The sequence below is a fragment of the Neovison vison genome, chromosome 14 (assembly GCF_020171115.1).
Source record: "Neovison vison isolate M4711 chromosome 14, ASM_NN_V1, whole genome shotgun sequence".
Lineage (NCBI taxonomy): Eukaryota > Metazoa > Chordata > Mammalia > Carnivora > Mustelidae > Neogale > Neogale vison.
This window is the reverse complement of record NC_058104.1, coordinates 28,102,144-28,122,079: the sequence shown is the minus strand read 5'-3', so window position 1 is coordinate 28,122,079 and position 19,936 is coordinate 28,102,144. Positions and strand designations below refer to the sequence as shown.

The following is a 19,936-nucleotide window of genomic DNA, read 5'->3' as shown; positions in this document are numbered from 1 at the left end:
CCTTGCAACTAGAGAGTGGGCACAACATACATTCCAAGGACGGGGGAGGGGTAAGGAGGCTCCGATTGCCCAGGTTCAGCTTATGGGAGAACCAGAGGTCACGTCCTCTCCGTGCCCTCCTCCAACAATGGGCCACCTACAATCATCTCATGTCCTAGGCTTAAGTGCTGGGAAACGCTCTCATTTTCAAGTGAGAAAACTGAGGTCTGCTAATGGGAAGTGACTTGCCCAAGGTCACAGAGCTGGTGAGTGGCTTCATTTGGCAAATCTTTTGCCCTATGTTGGTCAGTGAGGTTATAGAAGAGGAGGATAAAGGTAAATACACCTTGTCCCCTTGGAGCTTACCCTCCTGTGGAGGAGAAAGACACTCAGTAAATGATCAGACCAACAAAGTAAATCATAATTGCAGCCAGCGTTATAAAGAAGAGCTCAGGAAAGGTGTGTATCATGGGGAAAGCTAGGGTAGAGTTCAGGTGTCCAACTCTGGGCTTCTGACCCCTAGGGAGGTTTATTTCCCTTGCCACGCAGATCGCTCCTTGGTTAAGACACTTGATCTCTCTGAGCCTCTATTTTTTTCCCTCATCTGTAAAATGGGTCAGTAGTCATCACATGAGATTTAATGAAATGATTTTTGTAAACTGGAAAGTGCCCACAAACGTTAGGTGTGGTTCAGCTAACTGCTTTCGTTTTCCTGAGAGGCTAGCAGAGGCACAGAGGAGGGTCACACAGCTACCATGTCAGGACCCTGCCGGGGGAATGGCAATGGGAGCTTGCTCTGGTGACCTTCTTTCACAGGCTGGTCTGGAGGGGTTACAGGAGGACACTGGGACCAGAAGACCTCTGGTCACTTAGCCGAGAAAACTCCTCAGAAGAACTTGTTTCCCAGCTTGAAAGGGAATGGACAAGGAACCGCAGTGTGGCCCAGCGGTAAGTGCATGAAAAATGAGAGTGTGGCCCATACCTGGTCAACAAAGTTAATCATTTGGCCCCAAATACAACCCCGGATCCCACTCTGGGCTCCACCGCCATAGTTCCGTGCCTGCCTGTGATCTCACTAAGCATTAATGGACCAGGGTCAAGGGATGTTTCCTCCCAGAGGGCTGTGCAGGCTCCCTAAGGCCACATTGGGTGTTCCTTGGGGCCCCCAGAAGGAAGCTTAAATGGGGGGGTGGTAGGCAGGAATCAGGCAGGGGCAGTGAGTGGGGGAGTGGAAAGCTGGGTGGTGGTCCATAAGGCACACATCTACTTACTACTTAATCTGAGGGGTTGGTTTCCTGGTCCTTGATTTTCTTACCTGTTCAGTGGGCATCCCATTAGGTTCTGGCTCATTGCCCATGGGGGAGGGGAAAAAAAGATTTTGGAAAAGAATTTAGCGATACCTCAAAAATGGTAGAAGCTCAAAGAGTATCCATTATCCAGAGGATTTCAAGCTCTTTCTAGTCCTGTCCACTCTGCCTCTCTCCTGCCATCTGTGGCATCTCTAGAAACTTCTGTGGTCCCCTCTGACTCTGAGGAACCCAGTCTGAGAATCTTTGACCTACAGAAAAGAGCAGGCAAATAGGATTCATTAAACATGGGTTAAATGAAGTCTTGCCTTTGTGTAGTTGATGACCTAGGACAAATGACCTGACCTTGGTGTTTCAGGGGACAGAACAAAGTGACTTAGCTCTGTAGGAAGAGTTATGGGGTTTTCTTGTGTACTCTAGGATTTGGGGCAGTTGTTGTAGATAGCTGAATCCTCCAAATTAGGGAAAGGGAGAGAGAGACTGTCTATTGGCTCACATAGCTGAGAGGTAGTCTGGCCTCAGGTGTGGCTGGATCCAGGGACTTGCATAATGTCCAAATTCTTTCTCTCCACTTCTCTCTTTCTCAGCTCAGCTGTTGTCTGTACCTCTGCCTGTCTCATATCCTGCTGGTGTAGCAACTCCCACAAAATGAGTGTCTCTCTGAGCATCCATGTAGAAAATGCTAAGCAAGGCCTCTGATTGGCTGGCTTGAATCATATGCCAAATAGGGACCAATCCCATAGTGAGAGGGCGGGCCCCCCATACTTGGTGGTCCCTTCACAGCCTCAGTAGGGTGAGTGTGATTCCACAAAAGGGGTAAATGATATGAGCAAATCAAAACAGCAACTCATTCTCCAGGCTTAGCTTGGTGTCCTGCTCCTCCATTCATGCAAGATTTTAAGTGGCAGAATTCATTCAAAAGGGCACTGGAGGTCTTGCCCACTCTCTCCCATGCCTCCCCAGGGGCATGAGAGCTTGGGATAGAAACATTCTTTTTCTTTTTTTTTTTAATAAACATATAATGTAGGGATAGAAACATTCTCTATAACAGTTTAAGAATCCACAGCAACTGACAGAAAGACAGGAAGGCCTGGCCAACTGAGATCCAACTCAGTTATTTTTGGCACAGATTCCACATGGAGAGAACTTTGGTTCTTTTTCTAAAGTATTTTGCAGTTCTGGGGGGAGGGAGAGGAGGTCATCCTGCAAGGTCAGGGACCCGCCACTTGCCAACCAGATGGGTTTCACAAGGGTATGTTCGAGTCCACGTTGTGTTTACTGTTGTTATTTGGGGCTTTTTGTTTCCTTTTTTAAGTTGCCGACATTTAAAACATTGGAGACTACATGTAAAAAATCTGGAATTCTGGTCTCTTTTAAAGTAGACTGGCAGGGGACGCCTGGGTGGCTCAGTCAGTTAAGTGTCTGACTCTTGATTTTGGCTCAGGTCATGATCTCAGGGTTGTGAGATCGAGCCCCGTGTTGGGCTCTGTGTTCAGTGGGGTGTCTGCTCAAGTTCCTCTCTCTTCCTTGCCCTCTGCCCCTCCCCCCTTGTAGTCACTCTCTAAAATAGATAAATACATTTTTTTTTAAATGAGAAAGTAAAGGAGACTGGCATTGCCAGGTCACATCCCATCATGGCAACAGGGGAGTGGATCTTGATAGCAGCTGTCCCAGTGGACAGGGGACATGTCTTTGCTTTGCCACAGTCCGCACCCCGCCCTTTTTGTTCCCCCAACTTGGACCCTGACTGCTCTCTCACACCCCCTGTCTCTCCCAGTGGTCATGTGCAAACCCTGCACTAAATGGCCTTCAGTCCAGAGACCAAGGCCAGACGCCATTCTAGAGACCTCCCCTGATGGAACGTGAGTCCCACTGGGAAGGAGGAGCCCAACTACAGAGCCTGCCGGTTGAACACAGAGATTCAGAATTCTGGGGCGAGCAGCCAGAGCAGAACGGAGTGAAATATGCTCCTGGAAAGAGGCCTTCACAGTCCTCTCCTGGCCTACCCCATTTGACAGATGGAAACACTGAGGCTCAGAGGGGAGGGGGACCAAGCAGGCACTTGAATCTTGGGTTCCTGGCTCCCAGGCAGGTTCTGTCACCAAACCAGGTTGCCTGCCCGCCTGCCTTCCACACAGCTTTCCAACTTGCACCAGGCTCTTATCAGGCCCTTGGCACCCGTCACACGTCGATTTTTTCCCCATTCATTTGGCAATTATTTATTGAGCACCTACTGCATTCAGGAGCCAAACGAGGGCAAAATACAAGCAAAGTCTACACTCCTGGAATTCTAACAAGACAAATTCATAAAGATGAGTGTAGGAGGGAGTTGGTGTGGCTTTGGAGGCAGTGAACTAAACGATGGGCTGTTGGGGAGGGCTGGCCAGGTGACAAGAAGGTGACATCTTTTTGGCATTGGAGACCCAAATGCCAAAATGTTTATGAACAGCAGGCCATGCCCAGCTCAGTGACAGACCCTTCAGAGACACCAAACCAAACAAGAAGCTGGGCCCATGGGTCAAGGGGCAAGGCCTTGGCTTAGAGAAGGTCTGGCCACCAGCACTCACCAAGATCAGTTTTTTTTTTTTCTCTTCTTTCTAAAAATGTTGGTGAGCAGGGTTCACCAACAGGTGCTCTGTGCATCACGAATTGAGTTCTGGGCTCAAATCCCCGCTTGGTCCTCACTGTGCAACCTCAAGCCGCTGCCACCAGCTCTTAGAACCTCCGCGTCATAGGTCCAACAGGGAGCCCATGACAGCCACCAGGCAGGGAGGTCAAGAAAAATCAATAAGCTGTTGCAGGAAAAGGGCTGATCCCAGGGCCTGGACCTGGGCCCCAGCTCTGTCAACACGCAGTGAAATTACTGCTAACCCCGGAGTTTGACAGAGCTGGAAGGAGCGCAGAGAGTGAGACCAACTCTATCCTTCCACGCACAAGGACACAGACCCAAAGAGGGCAGGCCATACAGACCCAAGGCCACTCAGCCCCTGGGCTCTCAGCAGCTGAGGACCTGCCCGACCGCCTCTCCCACCCGCCCCCTCCCCCACCCTTCCCCCAGCTTCCACCTGCGTTTCGTCCAGACTGAGAGTCTGGGCCATGGACATCAGCTGTGATTCTCAACTGGTTCTAGACCAGCTCCAAACCACCTCCGGGCTAGCAAGTTGTTGGGGGGAAAAGAGGGGAGCTGCATCCGTGGCTTGCCAAGTGCCTGGGCTCTGAAGGGAGACAGAGTTGGGTTCAAATCCCAGTGCTTCAACTTCCCTACTGTGGGCCCTTACACAAGTTCCTTCTAAACCTTCATCTGCTCCTCTGTGAAATGCATAACACCTCACCTGCCAGCTTCTTCAGAGGACTAAGGCATGCCTGGCACACAGGAGGGGCTCAGGGCATGTGCATTCCCAGCAACCCCCATCATGCCTTAGGGCTGACCCCCTGCCTGGCCCCTCCCCTGTCCAGCTGTCTCATAAAGGGACCCTCTGGGGTACAGAGAATAACAGGTGAGGGAACATGGCTGAATCCATGCCCACTCATCCCCTTTTACAGAAAAACAGCCCTGTAATGCCTGGTCTTGCTGGACACGCAGATGCCACCTCTGGGAATATTTAAAATACCACGGATGTGGAGTCTGGTGGGGGCCAGCTTCATGCTTCCCAGATGGCTGTATCCGGGCTCTGTCCTTGGTGGAAGGAGGAAGATGCTGTCTGGGGCCCATTTTATCAGGGCACTAATCCCATGCATGAGGACTCCACCCTTGTGACCTCATCACCTCCCCAAAGCACCCCCTCCCCAGAACACTGGGGGTTAGGTTTCCACAGATGACTTTGGGGACACGCAAATATTCAATCTATTGCAATGACCCAGAACCCATTTCTTCTATCCCTGAAGGCGCACCAAGGTGAGAGCAGCTAGAAAGAAAGGGAGCCGTGGGGTAGAGACCCCAGAGATGGAGCCCTTGCTGGAGCAAGAAGGGGGCCAGAGGGGCCCGTTGCTGAGGGCCATCTGGCAGATGTCCCGTTCCACCTTCCTCCTGGCGACCTTTGCCATTGTCATCTCTGATGTCTTCAGGTTCACTGTTCCCAAGCTCCTCAGGTGGGTCCAGGCCTTTGGGGCCTTGTTGATGGTGGTCCTTTCCTTGATGCCGTCTTTCCACAGATGGGGGTTGGGGGTGGGGTAGCAGCTCTTCTTCAGCCTCTGCCTAGTCCTCCAGAGCTCAGGGCCCTGGACGGTGGGTGACTGGAAAGGACACTGAGGAAGGGGGGAAAAAAATAAATGAGAAAGTCGCATTTTCTCAGAGAGAAAATGAATGAATGTTAACCTGACTGTATCGGTTAGCTTTTGCTGTATAACAAAACAGTCCCAAAGCGAGGGGTTAACAACCACTTCTTGGGTTCACGGTAACGTGGGTCAGCAATTTGGGCTGGGCTCTGCTGGACTGGTCTTCGTTCCTCTGTTGGGTTCACTCATGGGCCTGTGTGGTCGGCTGGGAGGCCGGCTGGGGACTGGCTGGTCTCAGAGGGTCTCAGCGGGGACAGCTTGTCTCTGCCCCACGTCATCTTTCATACCCCACATTGTCTGCTCCGGCTGTTCACATGGCCGCTTAGTAGGGCTCGAAGACACAGAGTGAAAGTTGCATTTTCTCTTGACACCCCAGACTTGAAGCTGACACAGTCTCACCTCCACTGGGTTTTCTGGGTCAAGGCTGGTTGTGTGACCAGCCCAGATTCAGGGAATGGTATATTTGTTTGCTGCGGCCACTGTAATAAAGGATTATGGGCTCAGAGCCTAAGAAAACACTCATTTATCTTCTCAGAGTTCTAGAGGCTGGAAGTCCAAGATCAAGACTGATTTTATCCAAGGACTCTCTCTCCGTTTGCTGGGTCCTTAGTTGGGCTTTTCCTTCGTGCGTGCATGCCCGTTTTATCTCCTTGTGTGTGCTAATTTGCTCTTAGAACGACAGGAGTTAGATTGGACTACGGTCCAACCCTAACGGCCTTGTTTTAACTAAGTCACCACCTGAAAGGCCCAAGCTCCAAATACAGGTACATTCTAAAATGCCAGGGATTAGTACTTAGCATAGATATTTTGTAGAGACACAGCTGAGCCCATGACAGATGGAGGTAAAAACTCACCTCTTGGGGTGCCTGGGTGGCTCAGTGGGTTAAAGCCTCTGCCTTCGGCTCAGGTCATGATCTCAGGGTCCCGGGATCCAGCCCTGCAACAGGCTCTCTGCTCAGCGGGGGGGGGGAGCCTGCTTCCTGCTTCCCTTCCTCTCTCTCTGCCTGCCTCTCTGCCTACTTGTGATCTCTGTCAAATAAAAATAAATAAATAAATAAATAAAAGCTTAAAAACAAAACAAAACAAAACTCACCTCTTGGTCAAAGAAACAGCAGTCACCTTGGAAGTGAGTGCCCGTGGATGGTGAGAGGAATCACTGCAGCTGTTTTGGCAAAAATATCTACCATGCTGTCTGACCCTCCAACCTTTACCAGGCTCAGGTCAAGGTGACAGCCACACATGCCTTCTCTGACCACTTGTACCCTCCCTCTCTCAAAAGCCTTTTTCTGGAGTTTATGGGAAATCCCACAACCCCGGCCTGGAAGGGCTATCTCCTTGCGGTGCTGATGTTTCTCTCTGCCTCCCTGCAATCGCTGTTGGAGCAATACTACATGTACAGGGTCAAAGTGCTGCAGATGAGGATCCGAACGGCCATCACAGGCCTGGTGTACAGAAAGGTGAGCCCTGGAGGAGAGGGGTGGGTCTTTCCTATCACCCTGTCTTGTCCCAATTTATATATAAATGTACTAGCCCAAAAGGGTCACATCGTATCATCTGTTGCTGAAAATGTACTCAGTGATTACTTTACTTATTCGTAGTCGCTCTCACTGACCTCCTTGGTTTTTTCCCTAAGACCTTGAGTGATCTGACCCTGGGACCTCTCCAACTCTATCATATCGCGTACCTCTCTTGTTCAGCCTACTCCAGCCACAAACATACCAGGCAACCTCCCCCCTCAGGGCCTTTGCACTTGCTGTTCCTACTACCTAGACACCCTTTCCATTTCTTTTCATGAACCTACCTTTCCCCTCATCCCCCCATGAGGAGAAAGGGCTAATCTCAGGGCTGTGTGGAAACCGGATAGAGGTGGGCTGTTAGCTATGTTACCAGGTAACACTGCTTATGGCAAAAACGACTCCCGACCCATTGGTAAATTCATTAGGGCTGAAAATTCTGTCAATGGAGTACAAATACCTGGTAGGGAGCCAGAGCTTTGGGCTTCTCTCAGTGCAATGACTCTCATCTCCTCAGGAGTCCAGAAGCGAAGCCCACAAGACTATCTGGCGGAAGAGATATTGGCTCCTATGGGGTCTGGAGCACCCAAGCCTGAGCGTCCCAGACCCCATGCGTCTCCTCTCCCACCTGTGCTGCTCCCTGGGGGAGAAGCGGTGCACAGGGAGCACAGGGAGCAGCTCCTGGATGGCTGTGCGTTAAGCACGTTAACTGTGTCTGACTTTCCACATCCAATGCTTTGATATCCAGGGCATTGGCAACCTTGGGGGGAATGCCCCCACCACCCAGGGCTAGCCAGAGGTAGTAAATGGGTGCATTCTTCAGTGGGTGCATTCTTTTCATCTGCCAATGAACCAGTCCAAAGCTCACACACCCAGTTGAACCAGTCCAAAGCTCACATACCCAGTTGCCCCCTTGATGGGGCTCTCAACGCTCTGGGCCCCCACACACCTTCCCTCATCACCCCAGGGCCAGGTACCAGACCATGAGGGACAGCTCCTGCACCCCAGAACCCACCGAGATTATTCCAACCAGCCAATCTTGCTTCCCCTGCCTGGCCCTTCTTTCCTCTGAAAATCACGATAAAGATCCTGGCCCACAGGCTACCTTGCTAATAGGTAACTGTAATTATTATTATTATTATTATTGCATAATATTACTAATGTTACTGAATGATATTTTAAAACAGTTCTTCCTAACACTTCTCATAAGTATCATTGAAGAATGAGGAATGGGACGCCTGGGTGGCTCAGTCAGTTAAGCATCGTCCAACTCTTGATTTTGGCTCAGGTCCTGAGCTCAGGGTCCTGGGATCAAGCCCTATGTCGCTCCCTGCTTGGTAGGGAGTCTCCTTCTCCCTCTCCCTCTGCCCCTCCACTGCTCATGTGCGTTTGCTCTTTCTCTAAAATAAATAAATAGGGGCGCCTGGGTGGCTTGGTGGGTTAAAGCCTCTGCCTTCGGCTCAGGTCATGATCTCAGGGTCCTAGGATCGAGCCCCGAATTGGGCTCTCCGCTCAGCCAGGAGCCTGCTTCCTCCTCTCTCTATGCCTGCCTCTGCCTACTTGTGATCTCTGTCAAATAAATAAATAAAATATTTTTAAAAAATAAAATAAATAAATATATATATTTTAAAGATTTTATTTACTTATCAGAGAGAGAGAGAGCACAAGCAGGGGGAGCAGCAGGCAGAGGGAGAGCTGAGCAGGGAGCCTGATGCAGGACTCGATCCTCGTACCCTGGAATCCTGACCTGAGCTGAAGGCAGATGCTTAACCGTCTGAACCACCCAGGTGCCCCATACATAAATCTTTTAAAAAGAGAATGAACTCTAAGTCTTTATTTCATTTTCCTGCCCAGCTCAAACTCTGCTCCTGGGAGAGCCAGCCACCTATCTCTGTGGCTCACAGCCATATTCTTAGCTCTCGGTTCACTGTGAGTCTCAGAGTAGGTACTCAATAAAGATTTAAAGATTTTTTTTTTTTTAAGTTGGCTCCTTGCCCAGCATTGGAGCCCAATGCAGGGCTTGAACTCATGACCCTGAGATCAAGACCTGAGCTATGGTCAAGAGCTAGACGCTTAACCAACTGAGCTATCAACGTGCCCCTAAAAAGATTTTTTTTTTTTTAATTTTCTACTCAGTCATTCCGGGCTCACTCCTTCACCCCCTTCCTTCTTCCCTCACACACTCAGCAGAGAAGATTGGAAATAGAACCTAGCATTCAATGGGCTGGATGGGGTCCACTGTGACCCCAGAGCCAGGGCACATCTGGGGCTGCCAGAGAACTATGTTGGGGTGTGAGGGGCACCTGAAATGCCTGTGGGGCTTGGTCTGCCACCCTGTCTAGCTCGTGTCAGTCCTTGTATCCCGGATTCCAAGCTTGGCCCAGACTTTAGAAAGCCCTCCAACTTTGGGCAAGTTGGTCAACTTCTCTGTGCCTCAGTTTCCTTGGCTATAGAGTGGGGTGAGTCATTCTGCATTTCACTCATTCTCTGATCCCTTTTTTAACCCTTCTGTAATCAAGATGTGTCTCGTGTGTTTCAAGTTAATTGCACTGATTTTTTTTTCCTCCTTAGTGATATAAAAATAGAGCGTTTTATCCTTGGCCTTGCAGATGGAATGAAATGCCACAGCCCCTCCTTCAGCTGGCTGTGGTATCTGCTCCGTCCCAGAAAACGATGACACAGCTTCCTTAGCACAGGGCCTGGGACGTAGGGAGCACTCAGCAAAGGACCACCATTATCATCATAAACCCCAGGGTTTGGAGTGTTATGCTACTAACTTCTCACGCCAGTGCTCTGGGGGTCCCAGAGCATTTCTGTTTTTGTCGTCCTCTGAATTCTCCTGACGGCCCCTGGGAGGGCGGCTTGGGAGATTTCCTGGCCCACTTTACAGATGTGTGCACGGAGACCTGCCTCTACCAGCAAAGGGAAGACCAGCTTTGATCCAGGCCGGCCAGGCTGCTGTGCCCTTGTTCCGTCCGTGCGGGGGGACAGAGGGACGTACTCGTCCTTTCCCTCCCTCGGACTGAGATCTCGATCTTTCCACCCTGCCCAGGTCCTGGTCCTGTCCAGTACTTCCAGAAAGGCCAGTGCTGTGGGTGATGTGGTCAATCTGGTGTCCGTGGATGTACAGCGACTGATAGACTGTTTCATCTACCTTAACGGGCTGTGGATGACCATCATCTGGATGGCCATCTGCTTCATCTATCTCTGGCAGGTATGCCCTAATTCACAGACCCCTGGGCAGGGCTATCAATGGTTGTGGGCGGGGACTACTTCCCAATACCAATCAGGGCTATGTGGTCACTGTATGTCCTGGTGACTGTGTGTTATCTCCTCCTACTGTCCCCCACCCTGTGGGGCCTGGGGCCAGGACACCTTCTGACTTGCTACCTTGTATCCAGGGCCCAGCATGCAGTGGGCATAGCTTCCAACAGTTCCTGCCCTGCAGTGCATAAATGTTAGATGTGAGCGGCGCCTGGTTGGCTCAGTCAGTTGAGCGTCCATCGCGTGGTTTCGGCTCAGGTCATGTCAGGCTCCACGCAGAGCAGGGAGCCTGAGTGAAAATTCTCTCCCGCTGCCCCTCCTCCTTCTCAAGCATGTGCCTTCTCTCTCTCTCTCCAAATAAATAGATCTTTAAAAATAAATAAATGTTAGATGTAGTTATCAGGAAGAGAAAGGGCAAGGAAGGACATGGAAAAAAGCAGAGTAAATGGGCGGGTGGACCCCTGATCCAAGCAAATCTGCCAAAGACACACCCATTACTTCCCAGGCCTTTTGGGAGTTGATCCCTGATCATCAGATGGTCCCCCCTTGAAACCTGGCTAAGAGGGGGCAGATGGACATTGAGGTTGCCACAGGTAGCATTTGTAGCATGTTTCCCAAGTGATAACTGTTTTTGCCAGAGAAAAGTTTCACCTTCCCCTCACCATTCTTGGATTATTTTTCCAACCCTGGCTGGGGGCTGGTGTTGCCTTCTGGGAACTTCTCCACTTCGCCACTGGGTGGCACAATTGTTGCACAAATGATCCTGGCAAGCTCGGTGTTTCAAGTCCGGGAAATAGCCTTCCTTCAGGCTGAGAGGGGAAACCGAGGGCCCTGGTCTGAAGAGGGGTGGGGTTTGTCTAGAAACTGGATGCACGTGACCTCGGGTGGAATTTCAAACAGTCACAACCCCTTAGAAATCATTTACGCCAACCCCACCTCCACATTTTCCAGATAGAGAAACCACAGGCAAGAGGGAACATAACTGTTCTAAAGTCACCTCACCCAGGAGTCAGGGTCTGAGCTGCAGCTTAGGGAGGGTAAGTAATTTGCCCAAGGCCACACCAGTAAGTGGCCAGGGCCGGGATTTTGAACTCAGACCCTGACTCCAGAGATCCGACTTCACCGTTCTGGTCAGGCACACACCCTTGCCCTGTCCTGCTTCTGCATGACCTACTTGAATAGGACTCCAGCACCCCTAGGGGAGGTGGACCGTTCCCCAACGTGACAGAGAAGGATGCCATCCTCAGCAGGTGTCCACAGGCTGCTCTCATCAGCTTTCCTGCCGTCCCTTGCCTTAGGACCCAAGTCTGACCAAATCTCTTAGGGACATCAGCTGGGCTCCTGGAGATGTCCTGTGGCATCCCACCCTCTCTGTCTCCAGCTTCTAGGACTCTCTGCCCTCACTGCCATCGCTGTCTTCATGAGCCTCCTCCCTCTGAATTTCTTCATCACCAAGAAGAGGAAACAGCATCAGGTGTGACATTTGGGAGAAGGGACACACTGGGTGGGAAGTGGGAAGGGGAAGCTCGTGGGTCATGGGAATGACATTGGCGCAGGTACAGGGAGGTGAGGAAGGGAGGGGGGACAGGGTGGCGTGAGCCTTTCATGTCACTCAGACCCTTGCCTTCGGCCCAGTATCCCCATCTCAGTGGACAGCTGCTGCACCCCTCCAGCATTCAGGCCACAAGCCAGCCACGGGTCAGCTTTGATGCATCTTTTTCTCACATTCAGATGCATTCAGAATGTTGCCTCTGTCTCACATTCCCCGAGTCTCTGCTTCTGCCCTCATCCCTACCAGGGCATCTCCTTCAGAGTCAAAGCCAAGATCCTGCAGTGTCATGCCAGCTGTGATTTGGGCTCGCCTCGTGGCCCCCTGGCCCGGCTCACTCCACTCCCCCACTGCCCTCCCCCTGATCCTCAAGCTCTACTCAGGGCCTTTGCTCCTCTGGTTTCCTCTGCCTAGGACTAGCCCTCCCCCAAGAGGGCCCTGTCTTCCCCACCCCTGAACCCTCACTGGCCCCTATGTTACCACAGCAACATGTCCCTCCCCTTCATGCCCAGCGGCTAGGCTCCTCAACTTGGCCTGTGATGTCAGGTTCCATAGTACTTGTCACTTCGGGCCTGGCTCTTGGATTTGCTGTCTCTCTTTCCTGAGACTGGAACTTTCACAGCGCTTGGGAATATGCACTGATGCGACCTCAGCTTCTAGAAGGACGCCTGGCACTTGGATGGAGGGAGGGAGGAAGGGAGGCTAGAGAAAGATCGGTCTCAGTTTCTGGAGCCTCCTGTCTGGCCTCCTCTAAGGCATTCTCCACACCTGCTCTGGGGAGGATGCCCCTCCTTGGTGCAACACAGGGAAACTCAGCCCACATTCCTCAGGCTGACCTCCATGTCCCAGTACCGTCCAGCCCAGCTCCCCCTCCCCCACACCCTCCTGGACCACACTGTCTATCCTCTGGGTCATGCTGTCCCCTCCATCTATCCCGTCCACCTCACCTACCCATTCTTTGTGTGCTCAGTCCCTCCTCATCATGGCTCTCGTGGCCCTCCAGGCTGGTGCAGGGGTCCGTCTCTTCCACCCCTACCCCAGTCATCTCGTCCAGGGGCGAGATGACCACAATGTGGGCCAGGATGGTGGGGACGGCAATGTTGAAAGGCAGACAGTTTGGGGCCTGGCGTGGGGGGAGAATCAACAGCATTTGCTAAAGGCGGGGTGTGATGGTTTTGCAGAAGGGGAATTCTTGACATTTCCCTGACCTCTGCCCTCCTCCTCCCTCCGGTGCCAGCAAGAGCACATGACACAGAAGGATTCTCGTGCACGGCTCACGAGCAGCGTCATGGGGAATATGAAGATAGTCAAGTCCCACGGCTGGGAGGGAGCCTTTCTAGAAAGAATCCTACGCATCCGGAGCCAGGAGCTGGGCGCCTTGAGGACCTCCAACCTCCTCTTTTCCATGTCTCTGGTGTCCTTCCAAGTGTCCACGTTTCTGGTGAGGTCACCCTGGCCTCTCCGCACAGCACAGACTAAGGGAGGGAGTGCTCGGGGTGGGGGTGGGGGGGATGAGGTAGGTGGTGCCCCTGCCCCCCAGATCCTGGATCCTTTCCAGGCCACCCCATCGCTCAAATGTAGCTCTCCTGGATCCTTCCCTCTGTCAGGGATCCTTGCTTTGTGCTGAATCAACTAACCACTTAAATAATTCCCCCGAAGGTGGTCGTGGCTAATAAGGTCCGTCATTCTCCTGTAGAAGGTGCCAGGCATCTGGAACTGCTGCTGCTTCTGGCACAGGGACAGGGAGCTGGAGGGGGAGAGCCCCACGTCCACACTGATGCCGGCCATCACATGGCTGCCGCGGCCGCACACGGGCACAGCGCCTGTCCTGTCCTCCAGTTCACTTCACTCATTGCTGCCCAATCAGCCTTCCCAAGGCACGGCTCTGACTCCAGTCGTGCTGTTGCTGAAAACCTGCAATGGCTCACTGCCACATACATAAATAAATAATCCAAGCTCCTCATAAGATATTCAAGGCTGGTGGTAGATGGACCTTAACTGGTATTTCCAGAAGAATGAGAACCCCCCACGCCGGGGAGGGGGGCAGGCATCCGGTGTTGCCGACACAGTCAACACTCAGAACCGTGAGAGCTCCCCAGCAGGATGGCTGAGTCACTGTCACGCCCACCGACCATTGTGTCATCACCAAGTGACACCTAGAACCGAAACACTGCCAACACCTAGAACTCACATCACCCCGTGACATCCGGAACCACAGATGCCACCAGGGCTCAGGGCCCTCCCCGCAAGTGCTGCTGATGCCCACCACTCCAGGGTTGTCTTCAAGGCATTCTAGAACCACAAGTCCCACCCATGTCTAGAACCTCCCACATGCTACCCAAATCTAACCTCATGGCGTCCCCAAATGCCAGGAACCAAACAAGAGTTGCTGGTGCAGAATGGGGGCTGCACACGTAGCTCCTTTCAACAAGACACTCGTACTTTTTAAGAAACACTGCACAGCTGCACGAACGAGGAGTGAGGCCGGAGGGTGCGCTGAATTTGGGGTGAGGGGCAGATGGAGGGGAATGTTCCAACATGGCGGGCTGGGCCACACAGGCCCCCGGAGATGGCCCGCTGGCTCAGGTTCCTAGCTCACTGTCACTGCCCCTGTGTCCCCCGCCCAGGTCGCGCTGGTTCTGTTTGCTGTCCACACGCTGGTGGCCGAGGAGAACGCCATGGACGCTGAGAAAGCATTTGTGACGCTCACGGTCCTCACCATCCTCAACAAGGCTCAGGCTTTCCTGCCCTTCTCCATCAACTCCGTGATCCAGGTGAGGCAGTGGGGCGGGGAGGCCCTCGGCCGCCTTGCAGGGGTTTAGCGGGAAGGCCCAACCCCATGCATCCCCACACTGCCCCCAGGGGAGGAGGCCAGGCGGGGGGTGGGGGACAGCGCAGGGAAGCAGGGAGGCGCAGAGGATACAGCATCGCACCAGCCTGCCCATTCCCTTTCCATACCAAGCATTATTTATGTAGACTGTAGTCTCTTGCTCTCTCCACTCACACTGGGCCGTGCTGGAGATGAAGGCAAGTGGCCTTGCTGACGCATCCCTATTTAAACAGCCGCCCTAGGGGGACAATGTTTGGAATTCTTTCTGATAATGGTCTGATGACTCCCTTGGACAAGCCTCCATCCTTCTGCTGGGTCTCATCTGGGCAGCAGCCCCATTGTCCCTATTATGCTAATTAGGAGAGTCCCCACCTCCATGGACACTGTTTCCTGTGACCCACAAAGCTTTGTGCAAATGCCTTACAAATGTACTGGGCTCAGGAGACCGGAAGCTTTTCCACATCCTAAGGCATCAGACATCCGAAGCTCGAGTTATTTTTTTTTTTTTGCTCTTTGGGCACCAGTGACCTGGGGCTTTGGTTTCCCCAGGCCCGGGTGTCCTTGGACCGTCTGGCCGCCTTCCTCTGCTTGGAAGAAGTGGACCCTGGGGCTGTGGACTCAAGTCCCTCGAGATGCAGTGAGTGCAGACTTCGCCAGGAGGGGTGCGGGAGGGGTGACAGGACCGGCAGCGCCCCTGCAGCCCCCCTGACCAAATGCCAGGGTCCCCGCTGGGGGGCTGCTGGCGCCAGGATGGCACGTGCGAATGAGGCCGTCAGCCATGTACCGTGGGAATGAGGACGACGATGCTGCTTCCCCCCCAGTCATTCAGCAGCGACGCGTGAGCACCTACTATGTATCACTCTGGGCGTACAGCCTTGAACCCTTCAACCAACCAGGTCCTTGCCCTCACACAGAATGGCCAGCGAGAGAAGCACGGCAGTGTGTTCCTCAAGCTAGGAGATAAAATCAGAGGGGTTCCAGGCCCCGAGGTGCGATGAGACTCCCCACGCAGGGCTTACCTGGGTTTCCGCATTCTGCCCCGCAGCTGTTGGGGAGACCTGCGTCAGCGTTCATGACGGCACCTTCGCTTGGTCCCGGGAGAGCACGCCCTGCTTGCGCAGGTACAGCCCGGCCTCCCTGGAAACGTTCTTCCGATGGCAGGAGGCAGATGCCAGAGGCTCCAGCAGCTTCCAACAGCTGGGCGCCAGAGGCTGGGTTAGTCTGTGCTGGGGCTGGCAGGGAGATCGGTAGAACCAGCTCTGGGCAGAGAGTTTTGGGGAAGCCAGACTCCTGGAGATGGAGGAACAGGAGAGAGTCTGAGCCTCCCTGGTCAGGAAGGAGACACCTCCCCGCACCTCAAGCTGGCCACGGTGGCCCCGAGAGAGGCCTAGCCGAGAGGCGCCCCACAGCCCAGCCTCACCTGCCATGTCTGCCTCTCTCTCTCTCCTGTGTCAGTCCCTGGGTCACGGTCTCCTCCAGCCTCCCAGTGCTGGCTGGGTCTCTGTGACAGAAGATCCCAGTCCAATTCCACCACCCCATTAAGAAGGGAAAGAAAATACGCTGGGAAGTCTTCATGTAGATTGTCATCTAGTCACTTTGTAGTCATTACTAAATGCTTGATGTGTGCCAGCCGCTGTGGGAGACCCAGGGAACAGAGTAGAGAGAACAGACACAGGCGCTGCTCTCTTGGGGCTGACCTTCTATGGGGGCACCCAAATGAGAAATTAGGGGAAAGGAGTGATGTTGAGGGAGAGGGGTGAGTAGTAAGGGAAAGAATTAGCCTTGCAGGTGTCTGGGAGAAGAGCTTTGTAGGCCATGGAAACAGCCAGTGCAAAGGTCCTGAGGCAGGAGTGTGTCTAGACCAAGGTTTCTCTACCTCCGCATTAGGGCTGGAGATTTCTTTGTTGTAGGGGCTGTCCCAGGCCTTGTAGGATGTTTAGCAAAACCTCCAGTCTCTACTCACCAGTTTCTAGCAGCGACCCCCACCAGGTGTGACAAATGACATGTGAGTGCATGCCACAGTCCCTCCCACTTGAGAACCATTGGCCTTCGGTCCTTGAGAGAGGGGAGGTCAGTGAGGCCCAGGCAGAGCCGCTTAAGGGACAGAGCAATAGGAAGTTAGGCGTCCTTCGCGAACGGCTGGGACTTTACCTTTTCTCCTGAGTGAAATGAGGAGCAGCCGAGGGAACCCATGATCCTCCTTGGGTTTTAACAGTCCCTCTGGCAATAGGGTGGGGGATGGGCTGCGGCCCACCGTAGGGGCCGAGGGCACGTGATGAGCAGCCTGAAGCAGTAACGTAGACCGGAGCAAGGCGGGTAACCTCTTCTGCCACAACAGGGAGTGTGTGTGGGTACATGTATGTGGGTGTGGTGCGTACGTGTCTGTGGGTGTTCACAGGTGTGTTTGTGTAAATGCGCGTGCACTTGTGGGTGTGCTTACGTGTCCGTGTGTGTGCTCGCGTTCGTGTGTGTGGCATGTAAGGTGTGCACGGGTGTGTGCGCTCCTCTGACTTTGTGGGGGAGACTCCATGCATGGACTCGTGGGCTGAGCGTGCCTTATGCGTGCGTCCTCGTGTGCGTCCTCGTGTGCGTGCGCATGCGTGCGGATGCGTGCGGGCGTATGTACGCACGTGCGTGGCGAAGATGGCCGCTTGAGTCGCCAGACGGGGTCGGGGAGAGGGAAAGACCTTGGAGGAGTCACCCACGGGGAAGGTTGGCTCCGTCTGGGCTCAGTCCTGCACAGACTCAAGCTGGGCCCTGCCCAGGGACACGTCTCCCCTCCTGTGTTCCCAGGATCAACCTCACTGTGCCGCAGGGTTGTCTGGTGGCTGTTGTCGGTGCCGTGGGGGCAGGGAAGTCCTCCCTGCTGTCTGCCCTCCTCGGGGAGCTGTCAAAGGTGGAGGGATCGGTGAGCATCAAGGTGAGGCTCTCCCACTGCCCGTCTGCTAGAATGTCCCCCAACTAAAAGCCTCCCATTCCTCCCTGTTCCCCCCAATCCTGCCCCCTCTTCTAACCTCCTTCCTCCCTGCCCCTCCCCGCTTCTCCTCCTTCTCCAAAATCGTTCTTAACTCCATCCCTAACAGCTTTTTAATGGCCAAATGAGTTGCATTTTAGGGTTCCGTGGCCTACGTGCCCCAGGAGGCTTGGGTCCAGCACACGTCCGTGGTAGAGAATGTGTGCTTCAGGCAGAAGCTGGACCCGCTGTGGCTGGAGAGGGTCCTGGAGGCCTGCGCCCTGTGGCCAGACGTGAGCAGCTTCCCTGCTGGGGTCCACACCAAAATTGGGGAGCAGGTGAGGGTCTCAAGGGCCTTCTTGCCAGGGGGAGGCATCGGAGCTCGGGACCAACTGCTTCCCTGACCTGTGGGGCTGTGTGGAGGGAGGGACGAAGAGGAGATAAGGGAGCTGGGAGACGGGGCAGGCAGAGGGCTTTGCCCAGGGCCAAATGGGAGCTCAATCCATAGTGGCTAATAAGCGAGTGATTACAAATAGAGACAAAAGCAGAGGCATGGTAGGGACTGGTGGACAGAGGCTTTCAGCTGCAGGGGGTCAGGTGATCTGGGCTCCCTGCCCTGTTTTTCTGGATGACATTAGTCAGATAGCTTCCCCTCTCTGGGCCTCACCAAAGGGTCTGGGGCAGAGATGTCCAATAGATAGGATTTATGCATCTGGAGCTACGGATTGGGCAGGGATCAGAAAACTATGACCCTCAGATCAAATCCAGTCCACTGTGCATTTTTTCGAATGCAGTCTTATGTGGACATGGCCACACTCAATCTTATTTACCGTGGTCAGTGGCTGCTTTGCATGACAGGGGCAGAGATGGGCAGTTGTCACGGAGACTGGGGTTAAAATTGTTACTGTGTTGAGGCGCCTGGGTGGCTCAGTGGGTTGAGCTTCTGCCTTCAGCTCAGGTCATGATCTCAGGGTCCTGGGATCGAGCCCCGCCTTGGGAAATCTCTGCTCAGCAGGGAGCCCGCTTCCCCCACCTCTCTTTCTGCCTGCCTCTCTGCCTACTTGTGATCTCTCTTTCTCTGTCAAATAAATAAATAAAATCTTTAAAAAAAAGTAGTTACTGTGTGGCCCCTTACAGAAAAAGTTTGCCCTACCTTGGATTAGGAAGTGGAGAGTGAAAAGGTAGGGGTTGCTATTAAGGGGAAATGTGGGGTTCCTGGAGAAGAGGAGAGGGCCTCTGTGTGGCTGAGGGCTGTCCAGGGAGGAGGACAGGGCATGGATGTTGCAGAAGGAAGGAGTGCCTGCTGCCCATTACCTCTGTCCTGCTATCATATCCTAAACCAAACCTGTGCTCCCCCAGGAACTGCCCACCCACCCTCATCCCCAGTGACCGGAGCTCCATCCCTCCGGAGCTCAGATCCCAAACCATGGTGTCATCCTTGATTTTCCCTTTTACATGCACCCATGTACCTGGTCATCAGCAAATCCTGTTGGGTCCACCTTCGAAGCAGACCCAGAGTGTTCTGGTATTGTCCAACCACCCCTACATGGCTACCCTACTTGTTTCTGTCTTCATGCCAGATAGGCCAATCCCAGTGCAGCAGCTAAAGGGATTCTGTTCAAACGTAGGGCAGACCACATCCTTTCTCTGCCTGGAATCTTCCAAGATCGTCCCATCCCCCTCAGAGTCAAAGCAAAAGTTCTGAGTGTCTGCAGCAAGGCTTCTCAATATCTGACCCCACTTTTCTCTCTGACTCCGTCTCCTATCGTTGCTTCCCCTTTTCTGTTTCACCCCAGCCACATGGATCTCTCCATGATGTTCATTAAACACTGAGAGCATATTTCCTACCTCAGGGCTTTTGCACCTGCTGTTCTCTCTGCTTGTCAAGCTCTTTCCCAGGGCTCCATGGGTCATCCCTTACTTCAGTCAGGTCTCAACTCAAATGTCCCCCAAGTGCAGAGGCCTTACCTGACCACCTTACCCAGCACAGCAAACCTGCTCATGCTGGTTCAACATACATGCTAATTCTACTTTGTTACTCTTCATAGCACAGGTGATAAATTTTACTTGTTTATTGATGACGTGTCTCCCATCCTCCCTCGTTAGAGCATAAGGTACATGAGAGCAGGGACTGGGTCTTGTTGCTTGTTGTATCCCCGGAGCACAGAACACTGGGTGTATGGTAGCCATGAGTGGAAAATGAGTGGAATGAATGAATGAATGACCGAACAAACGAATGAAAGACAATAAGGACTGACAGGTTAG

The 19,936-nt window shown here is 53.2% G+C and overlaps 1 protein-coding gene across 2 annotated transcripts in view; it reads left to right on the top strand.

Annotated features, from left to right (window-relative positions):
- ABCC6 (ATP binding cassette subfamily C member 6) overlaps positions 1–19,936 on the top strand; it is a 45,637-nt gene that overhangs the window by 8,396 nt on the left and 17,305 nt on the right. For both annotated transcript variants that reach the window (XM_044233082.1, XM_044233083.1), the window contains 11 exons: positions 796–927; positions 5,172–5,375; positions 6,841–7,018; positions 10,128–10,289; positions 11,721–11,813; positions 13,126–13,329; positions 14,516–14,662; positions 15,268–15,355; positions 15,764–15,839; positions 17,512–17,638; positions 17,833–18,009. In XM_044233082.1, the coding sequence (XP_044089017.1) occupies positions 796–927; positions 5,172–5,375; positions 6,841–7,018; positions 10,128–10,289; positions 11,721–11,813; positions 13,126–13,329; positions 14,516–14,662; positions 15,268–15,355; positions 15,764–15,839; positions 17,512–17,638; positions 17,833–18,009 (1,588 nt within the window). The remainder of the gene's footprint in view (positions 1–795; positions 928–5,171; positions 5,376–6,840; positions 7,019–10,127; positions 10,290–11,720; positions 11,814–13,125; positions 13,330–14,515; positions 14,663–15,267; positions 15,356–15,763; positions 15,840–17,511; positions 17,639–17,832; positions 18,010–19,936) is intronic.